This window comes from Phoca vitulina, unplaced genomic scaffold (assembly GCF_004348235.1).
Source record: "Phoca vitulina isolate PV1807 unplaced genomic scaffold, GSC_HSeal_1.0 scaffold15, whole genome shotgun sequence".
Taxonomy (NCBI): Eukaryota; Metazoa; Chordata; class Mammalia; order Carnivora; family Phocidae; genus Phoca; species Phoca vitulina.
In genome coordinates this window covers 20,457,304-20,472,580 of record NW_022589718.1, presented here as the reverse complement: position 1 = coordinate 20,472,580, position 15,277 = coordinate 20,457,304, and the positions used below count along the sequence as shown (strand labels likewise).

General features: G+C 40.3%; 1 protein-coding gene across 5 annotated transcripts in view; it reads left to right on the top strand.

Annotated features, from left to right (window-relative positions):
• MTUS1 (microtubule associated scaffold protein 1) overlaps nt 1–15,277 on the top strand; it is a 165,205-nt gene that overhangs the window by 38,213 nt on the left and 111,715 nt on the right. For all 5 annotated transcript variants that reach the window (XM_032413534.1, XM_032413535.1, XM_032413536.1 and 2 more), the window contains exon 2: nt 10,736–12,965. In XM_032413534.1, the coding sequence (XP_032269425.1) occupies nt 10,875–12,965 (2,091 nt within the window). In that variant the 5' untranslated portion in view covers nt 10,736–10,874. The remainder of the gene's footprint in view (nt 1–10,735; nt 12,966–15,277) is intronic.

Genomic DNA, 15,277 nt, shown 5'->3' with positions numbered 1-15,277 from the left:
ATAAGGACTGTAGTCATACTGGATTAGGGCCCGCCCCAATGTCCTTATCTTAACTTGATTACATCAGTGAAGCTCTTCTTTCCAAAAAAAAAGGTGACATAAGTGCTGGGGGTTGGATGTCAACATATCTTTCTGGGAGAAACAGTTCAACCCATAACAGGAGTTGAAAAATATCTCTGCTCCAGTGTACTATTTTAAGTCCATCCTGCTTCCCAGAGAGGAGGAAAATAATCCCCTAAATCATGACTTTTACAAAGTGGACTAAATAATAACAATAACAAAGGTTAATTAAAAAATGGGCAAAGGACTTGAATAGACATTTCTCTAAAGAAGATACAAAAATGGCCATTAAGTACCTGAAAAGATGCTCAGCATCAGGAATCCTTAAGCAAACTTAAGTCAAAACCACCAGGAGATACCACATCACAAACAGTAGGGTGGCTATTATATTAAAACAAGTGTTGATGTGGATGTAAATAAATTGGAACTTTGCATTGCTGGTGGGGATGTACAGTGGTACAGATGCTGTGGAAAATAGTTGTGATTCCTCAAAAAATTAAACATAAAATTACCATATGGTCTAGTAATTCCACTTTGGGTATATACCCAAAAGAATTGTGAGCAGGGTTTTGGCGATAACCATCCACTGATGTTCATAGCAACATTATTCACAATAGCCAAAGGGTGGAAGTAATCTAAGTATCCATCAATGCATGAATGGATAAACAATGTGGCATATACATACAATGAAATATTATTCAGCCTTAAAATGGAAGGAAATACTGACACATGATACAACATAGATGAACCTTATGTTGAGTGAGAAAAGATGGTCACAAAAGGACAAAATAATTGTATGATTCCTCTAAAGAGTAGTCAAATTCATAGAGACAATGGTAGAATGGTGGTGGGTAGGGGTGGGGTGAGAGAATGGGAGGTTATTGTTTAATGGGTACAGAATTTCATCTCACATGAAAAATTCTGGAGATGGATGGTGATTGCCCAGCATTGTTAATGTACCATTAGATAGCATTAAGTACAATTAAAAATAATCTTATGCAGATTTTACCAAAATAAAAAAAGACAAGTTGTAGATTTAAGATAAGAATCAAAGAAAAATAAAACTATGTAAAACTCACTGACCCGTCTAATAAGTAATACCCCTCTTCTCAATCTAGGTTCTGGCCCATTGGAGAAATAGGACAGAGTAAGGTATCTGGCCTTTGAACAATCAAGTCATCTCTGTTGAAGGCTATTTGGGAGGTGATAGCTTGGCGTGAGAGATCAAGGAGCTCCTTAACAGCACACCCCAGAATTTGGTCCTCCCAGTTACCACAGGGCTGCTCTTGGAGGTGCAGAGTGCTTCTGTGCTCCCATGGTCCCCATGGGCTGACTTCTCCCCAACAAGACAGTTGGGGGGGTGGCGCTCAGCCAAGCTTGGTCTGTTTATTCTTCCCAAATTTTCTATTCAGATACATTACTGCACTTCTTTGGGCAGGATAAAAAGGTCAGATTGAAGCAAAGAAGGATATACTGAACTCCCCCACTAAAAGAAGCATCAGGTGTGGGGGAAGAAGCCTTCACCTGAAACATCCCTACTTCTTGTTCTCTTCACATATCCTGCTTGCAGGTTGGCTCATGGTTAACCAGCGCCTCCTGTTCAAGAGGTTGCTTCCCAGTGAAACCACGGTCCCTTTGGGTGCTCTTCTCGCACTTCTCACTGGCAGTGGAGATAATGACTGAAGGCTCTGGCGGTTAATGACATCAGTTCCAAGGCCACTCTGTGCCCAGGGCTTAAGTTTGCTTTCCTCTTTTCAGTCTCGAATGATCTACAGCCATGTTTTCTTGCATAGCTTTTTAGAGGTGTGTTGTGAGATCCAGTGACACAGGTGCCAGGAACATAGTGATGCCTAAGTTTGAACATAATTTTTCCCTGGGAATGTGACAGTAGAAGTTTAATTGTAGGATGTTTAACTTTGCAAGTTCAAGTCCAAATACGTCAAAATCCAAAGGAGTTAAAAGTTCAAAATAGGGCGCCTGGGTGGCTCAGTTGGTTAAGCGTCTGCCTTCGGCTCAGGTCGTGATCTCAGGGTCCTGGGATCGAGCCCCGCATCGGGCTCCCTGCTCAGTGGGGAGTCTGCTTCTCCCACTTCCTTGGTCCCTCCCCGCCCCCCCCCCCCCCCCCCCCCCCCCCCCCCCCCCCAACAACAACAAAAAAATCCTGCCTGCCCTCCTTGAGCTGACTTTCTGGAGACTTCGAGGTAAAAAAAAACAATAAATTCCAATAAGCATATCTTTACCAGGTCCTGTCAGGCTAAAGTATTCTTGAAGCCTGGGTGGTGGTTTGTTGTTCTGGAAGCTATAGTCTGGGCTGCTTCACAGGAAGGGCTGCCTTTTGCAGTCTCTGAGGTTGTGCTAGTTCTCAGGCCCCCCGTGTGTGAAGAGGACACAGGTGATCACAGAATAGTCTTCTCCCCTTCCCTTTGCCCCCAAGGCACATTTTGAAAACAACCCAATCCCCTAACCCTGAAATAGTAAGCAGGGAAAAAGTACATTCTTTGAACGGGGTTGATTGTGTTCCTGAAGACCGCCGAGCCGGTGCCACGCCACGTGGGCCCCTGCCTCGTGCCACCCCTTTCACTCTTGGACCCGCAGCCCTTTTCAGTTTCTGCCCCAAGAGCTACTTCTACTGCCTCTTGCTCTGGATGTACTTACAGCTAAGAAACCCGACTCCTGAGGAAGATTGATCTCTAATATTTAACAATCCAATCAAGAGCTTCTTGGGGACACTTTGTTGTATAGGGGCGTACACACACGCCCGCGTGTGCGGTATTGTGATTCTTGAGTCCTTGGAAAGACCACGTGGATTCCAGCTTCTCCATCCATTAGTACCTTTTTTTTTTTTTTTAAAGATTTTATTTATTTGACAGAGACACAGTGAGAGAGGGAACACAAGCAGGGGGGAGTGGGAGAGGGAGAAGCAGGCTTCCCGCTGAGCAGGGAGCCCGATGCGGGGCTCGATCCCAGGACCCTGGGATCATGACCTGAGCCGAAGGCAGACGCTTAACGTCTCCACCCAGGCTCCCCCCACCAGTACCTTCTTGTCCTCAAATACAGAGTGGAATTTGGGTGACTTCCTAGCCTAGCATTGCCTATCAGATCTATCACTAACAACTGAAAGCTGGGAACATTGTAGTTTTCTGTAGGGCACACAGAAATCTGCTTTGCTGTTTTAAAGCCAGAAATACTGTGTTGACCACCAGTGTCCTCGAGGACCTGTAAAGACGTTGTTGCCCGGAGTGCGGGTGTGTCTCTCCCTGGTGCCTGCCGCCCGGCTCTCTGCTGTCTCGCTGGGCTCACGTGAAGCTTCTGCTGTCTGCCCCCACCTGCCAGGGTTAGTTCAAGGTATATCCGTGTGGCCTGCGTGAAAAGGCTGACTGCTAAAAGCCTTTGCTTGTGCCAAGGGCCACGTGGCTTTATTTTAGATGTGCAGCCCAGGCCTTGTTTTCTTCCAGTTATGGACTTGCACAGTCCTCCTTCCATGGAAACGGCCACTTCCCAACGGACAGAGTTGCCCTGAGCTGGAGTTTCCTACTCAGATCAAAAGGATGTATGGTCTTAAGCTTAAAGTTTCTTGCCCCGTCTGTGCTATTTAAAACCATCATCCTCACTGAAAAAGTGAGCTGGTTGCAGGATAGAGGCTGCAAACCTCCAGCATGGAAAAACGTGACCTGTGATTGAACCGAAGTGCCAGCTACCTTGCTCACGGCAGAAGCTCAGGTTACTCTACGAGTGTTTTGCTCCTGCAGATGTTACTCCTTGCTGATTTCTCATGGTTTGTTGCTTCATATAATAGATTTACAGTTTTGAGAGGGCCCAATAAAGAATAACTACTTTTCAGGGAGCCCGGGTGGCTCAGTCAGTTAAGTGTCTGACTTCGGCTCGGGTCATGATCTCAGGGTTCTGGGATCGAGCCCCGTGTGGGCTCCCTGCTCATTGGGGGGTCTGTTCTCCCTCTCCCTCTGCCTCTCCTCCCCCCCTCAAACTTGTGCGCTTGTCTGCTTGCTCTCGCTCTCTGTCTCAAATAAATAAAAGATCTTAAAAAAAAATAATTCCTTTTCAAGAGTGCTATTAGGAGTGGCTGAACTGGTTGTTAAAATACATTCTCCTGAAATGGTTTGTGAAAAGCTACTTCCCCAAACCCCATATGCTTCTTTGGGTTGCTGCAGCCACCGCAGTCCTTTCTGGATGATTCTGTCGACGTCCCCTGCGGTCCCACACCTGAAGGGTAAATGCCTCGCTCACCAGGGCTTGGGCCTGCAGGACTGTGCTCCGGCGGGGTCAGCACATGTTCCGCATTGGCCGTTAACCATTATGAGTATTCATGCCTTTTTTTTCCTCTTTCTGGTTATGAGCCATTGAACAAATATATATATATTATAATGAACAAAAAATATAGATAATGTATTACATATAATGTATTACATATAATGTATTTTATATGTATATATATATATAACAACTGACAAGATAGGGTTGGTATTCCTGACTTTTCCCTTTGCCTCAGGCTCCAGTATGGCTCGAAGGGGCACTGTTACTGATTGTCTTAAATTAAGTGCCACTTACCTTACCCCAGTCCTTGCCCAGCTAGTTCTTCCCAGATTTACAGAACCCATTAATCACTTTATTTCTCCTGGGTGGAGTGAGTAAAAGGACAGAACAGGGCAGGAACATTACACTAACTGAACTCCCTCCACATGTGGATTTAATCTTTTATTTATTTATTTATTTTAAAGATTTTATTTTTCAACAGAGAGACAGCTAGAGAGGGAACACAAGCAGGGGGAGTGGGAGAGGGAGAAGCAGGCTTCCCGCTGAGCAGGGAGCCCGATGTGGGACTCAATCCCAGGACCCTGGGATCATGACCTGAGCCGAAGGCAGACGCTTAACGACTGAGCCACCCAGGCGCCCTCCACATGTGGATTTAGAAGCAACATTCTCCATGACTGTAAAACTTTCCAATTCTCTATAGATGGGAATATTCACTCTCAGAGAGGAAAGGACAAAGCCTACAATAGGGTTCAGAGGTAAGGGAAGTCTATCCCTAGTTAGGATAACAAGTTTTACAGTTGGTTGTGGAAGTTGCTGGCTTGGACAGTCCATGAATTGTATTGATCAGCTTGACTAGACAGGCATTCTTTTCTCAAAGCTCTCTGCTACATCTTTGTGGCTCCAAGGGTGGTCCATGGACTAAGAGCTTCAGCATCACCAAGGAGATGGAGAGACATGCAGAATCTCAAGCCCCAACCCAGACCTACTGTGAATGGATCTGCATTTCTTCACAAAAGGTCCATTTGTATGTAACGTCCAGCTCCGTTGTGACACTTCCATAGCCTTTGTTTTGAAATCCATTAAACCAACGCTAGCTATCCTCCTGTTTAAATGGCTTCGCTGGCAGTCCTTATGCTCTTAGGAAACTGACTACTTGGTATGCTTGTTCTTGGTTCTGAGGGGTAAGATGTGCTTTACTAAACTCTGCTGGAGGAGGCTGAATTGTCAAAAGGTAGGTTGCAGGAGCTAATTTAAGAATTCAAACGTAAACTGGAAAATGGTACTATGATGAGGCTTAGGGGTAAAACTTTTAGCACCTTGAACAGTTGGAACAGAAGGGAGAGTTTTATGAATATGTCAATAACACATGCTGATGATTTTTTGTTCGTCTGTATTTTTCACTTCAGAATAAAATAAAATTGGTAGCTCAGATACTGTACATATGTCATCTTTTCTGTTTTAAAATAAGTTCAAGACCAGGTATACTCTGGGTTTTGAAGCCTAGAGAGTTTTAGTGCTATGATTTGTGATTTCATAAAAACTTTAAGAACTGGTATGATTCCATGATTTGAAAGCTAAGAATTGATATGGTTCTGTGATTTGAAAGCTGTAAATTATAGCTGTGTTTGTATTCAAATCTTACGACTGGTTTGCCATATGTAGACACAAATAAGGAGTAAAATTAAAGTTTTCTTATGGCTATAAAGTACTGAAACTAGTTTTCACATGTGACTTCTGGAAACCTTTATTTCATAACTACCATATGAGGTAGAAAGTTTATCTGTACTAAGTTCAAATTGCTGAGTTAGCGTTATAGGTAACAGGAAGATGTAAAAGATACCTACTGATGCCTCTACTGAGTTTATAGTTCAGTCGGTGAATAAGGCACACAACTATTTTATAACCTAGTAGTAATGTTCTAGCAACCAGTTTGGCCAAGTCATGTAGTTTGTCTTACAGTTGGTTTTCTCACTTGTAAAATGAGGATGTTTGAATTAGAATTTTAAAATATTTTCCAGTATTAATATAATGACAGTGAATTCGATTCTGTCATAAGGACTTAATTTATATAATGATTTATCTTTTTAGATATGTCTGTTCAGTGTAATAACTGATGGAATTTCTACCTTTGGAGAATAAACAATCATTCTTCTTAAGCTAAAATTTAGAAAGTAATCTTATTTTTTCCAAAAGTGTTGAAATAGCTCAAATCTTACACTAGTAGTTCTTTTCAATGACCATTTCTTTTGGTACAGATTAATTTTTAACCTTGCAAATCATTGTAAAAATGTATATTTTGGTAAGCTTTCTATTCAAGAGGAGCTAATCTATCATATTCTCAAATCTTAGTAAGTAGGGAATTTGTTCTCTCTCCTCCAAAATGTTCCCTGAAGAAGATCTCTTCATCTTCCCAAATGGCATTCTTAAAAAGGAAACTTGATCATTCTACTTTGTTCTGGTAGATAATGCTGCTAAAAGATAACTTGAGAAATTAACTCTTTAGGTGAGAATGATTTATTCCAACTTTTTTGCCTTTTTTCTTTTTTCAAACTTTTGATTTTGCTTTAATAAAAAACATTGCCCAAATAGTAATTTTGAAGGTGTCACAAATGATATTGCAATTATAGAAATACAAAGACGTTACTTCATGGCTAGGGTGAGATTATCAAAGAATATGAGTCCAGTATGTAGTAGAAACTTAGGTACTATTCTTTAAGTGGGAGAGGAATGAAATTGGCCATCAGACAAAATGGCTGACTTTCAACTTTTTTGACAAAGTTCCTGAGGGAATCCTGGTCAACCCTTTCCTGACCACGGCTTTATCTTCATAGTGATGACTTGAAGCTGTTGTTTTCTTTGGTGAATGTTGATCTTCCAACTATTTCTGGAACTGATAATCTTAAGAGTTTTTTAGTATCCAAATCTTTGTACCACAAATTCTTTACTCTTAGCTACTAAGGTAGAAAACACTTCTGTAAATTTATTTCCTATCAAAACTTTGCTGGAGTACTTCTTCTCATTGCATTTTTTTGGTGGTATATATATATTTTTTAATAGCTTTGCTCACCTGGTTTGGTTGTTCTTTGTGAATTAAACAAAAAAATCGTAAGCCCAAGTATACTAAGCAGTCATGTGAACGTTGGAGTGGTTGATGGGTTCTTTACATTTTCATTACTCTTCGTAAACTACTGGCTTGTAAATCTAAAACACTTAAACTTTAGTTGAATTTGGGCGCCTGAGTGGCTCAGTTGGTTAAGCGACTGCCTTCGGCTCAGGTCATGATCCCGGAGTTCTGGGATCGAGTCCCGCATAGGGCTCCCTGCTCAGCGAGGAGCCTGCTTCTCCCTCTGACCCTCCCCCCTCTCATGTACTCTCTCTCTCTCTCTCATTCTCGCTCTCTCAAATAAATAAATAAAATCTTTAAAAAAAAAAAAAAAAACTTTAGTGGAATTTCACAACTATTAGAAATGTTTTTATACTATAATGACCTGGAAAAATACTTGGGGAAAATGCTGAATAAAATACATGAACTTTAAAAGTAAAAAACTCAGGTCATATATTTATTATGTGCATATATTAATGTGTATATATATTATAAAGAATCCTCCCCCCTCCCCTTTCATCTAACAATTTGGCAAACTAGATCAAGAGCCTTAAAAAAATAATTTCTTTGGCTTGGTAATGCTTGTATTTCTAGGAAGTTTTTCCAAAGGAAATAATCACAGGTAGTCAAAGATTGCAAAAATGTTGAGTGTTATTTATGAAGGAGAAAAACTGTAAAAAAACTAAATGTAGAATGTCCGTATCCCATTAAACATTTGTATTCTGTTCATTTATTTTATTTTACTTATTTTTTTTTTAAAGATTTTATTTATTTATTTGACAGAGCGAGACACAGCGAGAGAGGGAACACAAGCAGGGGGAGTGGGAGAGGGAGAAGCAGGCTCCCGGCCGACCAGGGAGCCCAATGTGGGGCTCAATCCCAGAACCCCAGGATCATGACCAGAGCCGAAGGCAGACACTCAACGACTGAGCCACCCAGGCGCCCCCTATTAGTTTATTGTAAAAATAACTTGAAATGCCTTGACATATGAACCATTTATTCCGTTTTTATCAGTTTTTTTTGTTGTTTATTTTTAAATAATTTTTTATGTACTTTGGAAGAAGGAGCTCAGGTAGTAAAACTCCTTAACTGAATCTAATGACTGTTTATGTAGACAAATGACTTCTATGATTTCCATTAAAAGCTTCTGTTTACAGTGCTCATATCTTTTTATACCAGAATCTCTTAAATGAGTATTGACTTTCATGGAAACAGACAAATGTAACATATTTACTGCTTTTTGAAATTGTATTTCACACATGTAAGTCTAAAAAATGAATAAATATACTTCCTGATTTCCGTATTTAGCTTGAGCATATTTTATACCCCAGGAATAAAAAAAAATTGTATCTCAGAAAAACTTTTATTAAGGTGGTAGCCACACAACTATTACTTCAGTGATTTGTTTATTCACTTAAGAGCTATGGTGGAAGGGGCGCCTGGGTGGCTCAGTTGGTTAAGCGTCTGCCTTTGGCTCAGGTCGTGATCCCAGGGTCCTGGGATCGAGCCCCAGTCAGGCTCTCTCTCCCTCTTTCCCTCTCTCTCTCTCTCTCTCAAAATCTTAAAAAAAACAACTGTGGTGGAAAAACAATAAGTAACTGATATTTTCCATCAGTATATAAATCATACAGCCTTGTTTTAGGATTCAGTCTCCTTTTGAGTGTGTATATGCACACATGTGTATATGCACATATGCATGCTATTGAGCTGAACATTGCAGCCTTTGCCTCCCCTCAGTAAAGGCTGGTTTCAGGATGCATGGCCAGAAACACACAGAACACTGTTAGTGAAGATACAGATCCTTTCAGTTCTTCCATGGTTCCTATTCTTCTGTGTATTTAGGTTACTGAAGTTTCATTACAGAGAGAGGATTACAAAATGGAAAAATGAGATCTCTTAATTCACAAATTTACAGGTTACAGAATGCCATTTCCCCCCCTCATGCATGTTTTATTTCTTTAGGACAGAACAGTGACCTCTGATTGACATTTAATACCAGGATTAGAAATTCAGTTCAAGTGAACGTATGTCTGTGACTTATTTGCAGTCCTCTCTTGAGCATCGGCCCCTTTTTAAGCACTTCAGTCTGACCAAAAGCATAATCAACTCTTAGTTATTTGCAAAAATCATTGGATTTGAAAGCTTTAATGGGTTGTTTTCAGTGATGTTTTTTAAGTGTACAATTCAGTAGTATATTTGTAGTATTGTGCAAGCATTACCATAATCTTTAGAACATTTTCATGACTCTCAAAAGAAACACCATCCTAATTAGCCATCACTGTTCATTCTCTTCCCTCATACCCTTTCTCAGCTCTAGAGAATCACTAATCTACTTTGTCTCTATAGATTTGCCTATTCTGGACATTTCATGTAAATATAATGCATAATAGGATGTCTTCGATGACTGGCTTTTTTCACTTAGTATAATATTTTTAAGTTGTAACACTGTATCCAGGTTGTAGATGTCTCAATACTCCATCTTTTTTCTTTTGCTGATTGTTAATTCTGTTGTATGGGTGTACATTTTGTTACTTATTTGCCAGTTAATTGACATTGACTTCTACTTGGCTATTATGACTAATGCTTCTATTAATCATGTACCTTTGTACAAGTGTTTGTGTGGGCATATGTTTTCATTTCTCTTTAGTAGGTACTTGAGAGTAGAAATCCTGTGTCATGCAGTTTAACATTTTTAGGGACTTCCAATAGAGTACCACTTTAACTATTAAGAATCAACTTTTTTTTTTTTTTTCAACTTTGAAATACGTTCGAGAAAGAGAATGAAAACGGCATTGGCATTTCTCTTTTCCCTACGTCTTGATTGATCTTCAGCTCATTTGTTGTGTTTGACAGGTCTGTCTAGTAATCACTCTCCATGGAAACAATAAGGGACCCTTCTGAATATGAAAAGGCCTTATTACTAATTATGTTGGGACAACAGGCATAAATTGGGACTGTCCTCAGCAAATTAGCACCAATGGTTAACCAACAAGAAGGGAAGGCTGTTGTTAGATTGAGCTTCCTTCCCTCGTCTGACAAATAAGAATCAATGGGAATATGGAGGCGGTATCTCAGATGTGAAGTCAGTCACAGGGGCAATTTTAGCAGTGTCTCTGTCTTCTGTCCCATTCCCTTAAATGAAAAAGCATCTTTGAAAGGAGGTGTTACTTGAGCTAAGGATATCTTTACTCCTATCCAGAGGTGTATGTTCCAAATACAAAAATAAAGTGATTGAAATGAATCAAGCAGTGACTTACTAATTTTAATACTTACTTGAATTGATCATTTTATTTCTTCCAGGGAACAACCAATCATTACAACTTCAAAGCATCTTAGAAACTTTCAACTGTGCTAAAACTTGGACAGTTTTTCCTTTCCTCTCATTTGAAAGGATTTAAAGAAGAAATAAAATGGCAGAGTTTTAAAGTTAAGATTCAGGATGAATGATGATAATTCAGATGAGAAGACAGAAGATGAACTGCAATCCTTATTTATCAGTGATAAAAATGGAAACACATATGCATACAACCAAAAATCACCACACACACAAAACTCTTCAACCAATAATGTGAATTGGAATTCTGCCAAGCCAGATGAAATGGTGGTTGATTATGAAACCAGCTCTGCTGTGGACATTGATGAAAATCTTGCTTCAACCCCTCGGTGTGTGGAAGTACTTGATCAGCAGAAGTCTTCAAATGAGTTGATTGGTAAGGAGGTGTTCGATATCCATAAAGATTCCACACTTCAGTCTTGTGCACATGTTCTAAATACAGAGGAGTCCAAGTACCTGCCTAACAAATGTCATTCCCTAGAATCATTTCAGGACCAGAGTACTGAGACATCTCTGCCTTTTGTGTGGAAATCCAACAACGATGATTTGCACTCTACAGACTATCCTACCGCCTTGGAGCTAAACCAAACATTTGACATGACAGTGGATCATGTTAACTGCACCTTTATAACCCATCATGCCATTGAAAAGAGTCAGTCTCTGCATACCTGTGGAAATCGGCAGCCAACCGGCACGAGGGGTGGAAATCCATCTTTATCCTGTTCCATTCATACATCTTCACATTCTGATAACATACACGTGAGAGAAACAAATTATGATCAAGACAGCTTTGAAAACCCACAAGCCACAGAAGCAGAGGCTCAAGACACAACTTACACAGCATTTTCTGATGTGATGCAAACTGATGTTGTTGTTCCAGATACTGGCATTCAGTGTCCATATTCTTCAGGACAGGTCACCAGTGACTACACAGATGGGTCACAGCAAAAACTGGTTGGACAAAAAGAGATACAAGCTCATACGCCAGTTTCTGAGGGCATGGATGTTCCCAATGGGTCTGTATTACAAGAGTTCTTTTGTTTATCTAAAGATGAACCGAATAGTGAGACACATTCACAGAGCTCATATGGGCAAGAGAAAATGGGCCAAAATCTAAGAGAAACAGTGTCCTATTGTCTTATAGATGATGAATGCCCTTTACTGGGGCCAGCTTTTGATAAAAATGAAGCCCAAGTGCTGAACCCAGAACACGAAGTCACTGTGGCTGAAGACACACCAAATGCCTTTAATGAAAAGGATTTAGAAACCCAAAATCGTACCACTGAATTGATACTGAGTAGCCCACCAGGACAAAAGATGGCTTCATCAGTTGAACTGAGTTGGGATGCAAATGATATGGTCATTAGCACAAATAACCCAGTTTGCATGTCAACGCCAGTCCTAGATTCCCCAAATGCAACCTTTTCTATTTCACCTATTGAAGGGACCAAGAAATGTAGTAAAGTGGAGAAGAGTCATCGAGAGCTTCGAAATTTACCAAACTTGAAGGGGGCACCTATGAACATGTCTAAACCTAATCTAGGAAAACTGACAACTAAAATGAATACCCCTGTAGGCAGCAAAGTTAGAAAAACCGAAATTATAAGCTACCCAAGACCAAACTTCAAGAATGTCAAAGCAAAAGTTATGTCTAGACCAGTATTGCAGTCCAAAGACCCTGCTTTATCAAAGGTCACACCCAGACCTCAGTTAAGCAGTGCCTCATCACCCTCATCAGGGTCTTCCTCAAGACAGTTGACAGCTTTGAGCAAAACACCAAGGTCTGACTTGAATGCAGATACAAAAGCAGAAATCCTAATTAACAAGATGCATAAGCAACAATTTAATAAACTCATTACCAGCCAGGCTGTGCATGTTACAACTCATTCTAAAAATGCTTCACACAAGGTTCCAAGAACAACATCTGCCATGAAATCGAATCAGGAAGATGTTGACAAAGCAAGTTCTAATTCAGCATGTGAGACTGGGTCCGTGGCTACCTTTTTTCAGAAGATCAAAGACATACTCCCTGTTAAAATGGAAAGCACAGGATGTTTGGAAATAACATATGCTTCCACCATCGATAGGATTAGCCCCGAAAAGAAGGGTGAAAAAGAAAATGGGACACCTATGGAAAAACAAGAGCTAAAGAAGGAAATTATGAATGAGACCTTTGAATATGGTTCTCTGTTTTTGGTAAGTGAGATTTTTGCTTGCTTCGGTGAAGGGTGGAGGAAGCTGAGAGATGTACTAGCCATTGATTAACACAAATAGTCAATAATATTGCAGACCTAGCTGTGCAAATTTGCTTTCAGGTGTTAATATATTAGTCAGTTATTCTTTGTCTTGTAAGTTGCACACTTTAGAGTGTTAATTGGTTACAATATAGGAAAACTGCATATGGGGAAAAAATACAGTATTTTGTATTGCATACCAACATTCCTTTTAATAAGGTGAAAGAACGAGTTACTTTAATATTGTGGTATAATTAGTTATTTGAAGTTAAACATCTGCTTATATTTTACACTTATGAAAAAGAGAAAGGTTTGTTTATGAACTTTAAAATGTGTTGGGCCACATTTAAGAAATGGCAGGGCTGGAGAGAGCTAGTAAACAGTATCAACATAAAAATAACTCCTGGTCGCTTCTGGAGGAAGCTGCTCTGGGAAGTGGAGCCCCCGCCTATGTAAAGGGGGGGTTGGAGATTCTGCCTCTGATCAGCCAATGTGAATTTGGTCAAATAGTCTTTGACACCCAGAGGTGAAAGGGTTAGACTAGTAGAAGTCTGAGGTCTCTTCTAGCCCTAACCTATTGATTCCTGATATGTTAAAATAAACAAACCCCTTTTATTCATGTACAGTGAAAAAGCAGTCTGTTGTCTATAGCACCTGTCACATATTTGATGTATGTGTGTGTGTGTGTGTAGGGGGGAGGAGGAGACTAGATAGTTCCATTTAAGCAAAAAATTCACATGCGGTTTAAAGATTGTTTTTCTTTAAACATACCTATATTTTTGTCAACAGCATGAAGAAACTAGTTTCCTGAGTTTTAAAAATGTTGGTCAGACCATTCTGGGGCTTTGTGTACTTGTCCTTAGCACTGATTTTCACAGTAGGGACTTAACATTTTGACTTCTGGCCCCACGTAGGCTTTCCTTGGGCTTCCGTCCTCTGGGCCAGGAATGGAGCTGGGCGCCAGGTTGGAAGGCAGATGTGAGACCTCTGCGTTCTCTGTGGAGGGCTCATGTCTGAGAGGAAAGAAGCACGTAAGGTGGAGTAAAGTGTTGAAGGGCTGTTTTAGAAGTGTTTTGAGGGTGTGTGAGGCAATTGTCAGGTCCTTTTCAGGAGATAACTTAGGAAACACTGGATATTCCTGAGCTGTATGGGTTTAGAGATGTTTTGGCTTTTCTAACTTTTTTGGGGGAACAATGGTACCCACACAGTGATGTCTAAACTAATGCCATTGCCTATTTCAAAACTCCGATTTTTATTTTTAAGTTCTTTTCAAGTCAAATGTCGGGAACTTGTTTTATATCATTTATAATTTGATATTTTGCCAAGTGAAATTATAACCTCTGGTAATTCTAATCAACATTCTTAGTTTGGTGTTTATAGATATACATAAAAACAATACATGTATTCCTCCTTGATTTACGGGAGGCTTTTGTCATGTATTGACATCTAACGGCCAGAAAAAACGAGCATAAGGTTTCTCTAAAAAACATTTGCCATACATATAAATTGGTTGTATAACTTTGAAATTAAAAGTTTTTGTGTGCGTTGAGTAAATCTTAGGCTTTCGATCTATACACATGAGACATAAAGCTGTTTTTCAGGCTCCTGTTGGAGCCAGGTGATAGAATCATCAGGTTGAAATGGATCCCAGGATATCTTGGGGAAGAAGCGCTTTTCATTTCTGGAATCTTGCGTAGGATTCCCATATTTTCAGCAAGACACTAATCAAATGGTTTTTTAAAAAAAAAAAACACCCTCATTCTTTACCCATGTCTTAAATGCAGTTCCCTCCAATAGCACTGGTTCACCTCTTACACATTTTTTTTTTTTTAAAGATTTTATGGATCTGTCAGAACACGCGAGCTAGTGCACAAGTAGGGGGAGCAGCAGACAGAGGGAGAGGGAGAAGCAGGCTCCCCGCTGAGCAGGGACTCGATCCCGGGATCATGATATGAGCCGAAGGCAGGTGCTTAACCGACTGAGCCACCCAGGCGTCCCATCACCTCTTACACATTTTCATGTTATCTTGGGGAAGGGACAGGGCAAACCATCACAGGCCACGGCTCTGCAGAGAGCTGAATGAGTAAACATTGCTTCGTGCTGATTCAAACTCCCATTTCTTGGTCACTTAAGCAGTACCCAAAGGTTCTAAATCTGCCCTCGATCTTTGATGAGACAGTGCTGGAAGGATGTTAATTTTCATTGTGCCCTGTTGGTCTGGGGCTAAATTAGGCCTTGAGTTTACGGAATTCTTTTTTTTTTTTTTTTTTTTTT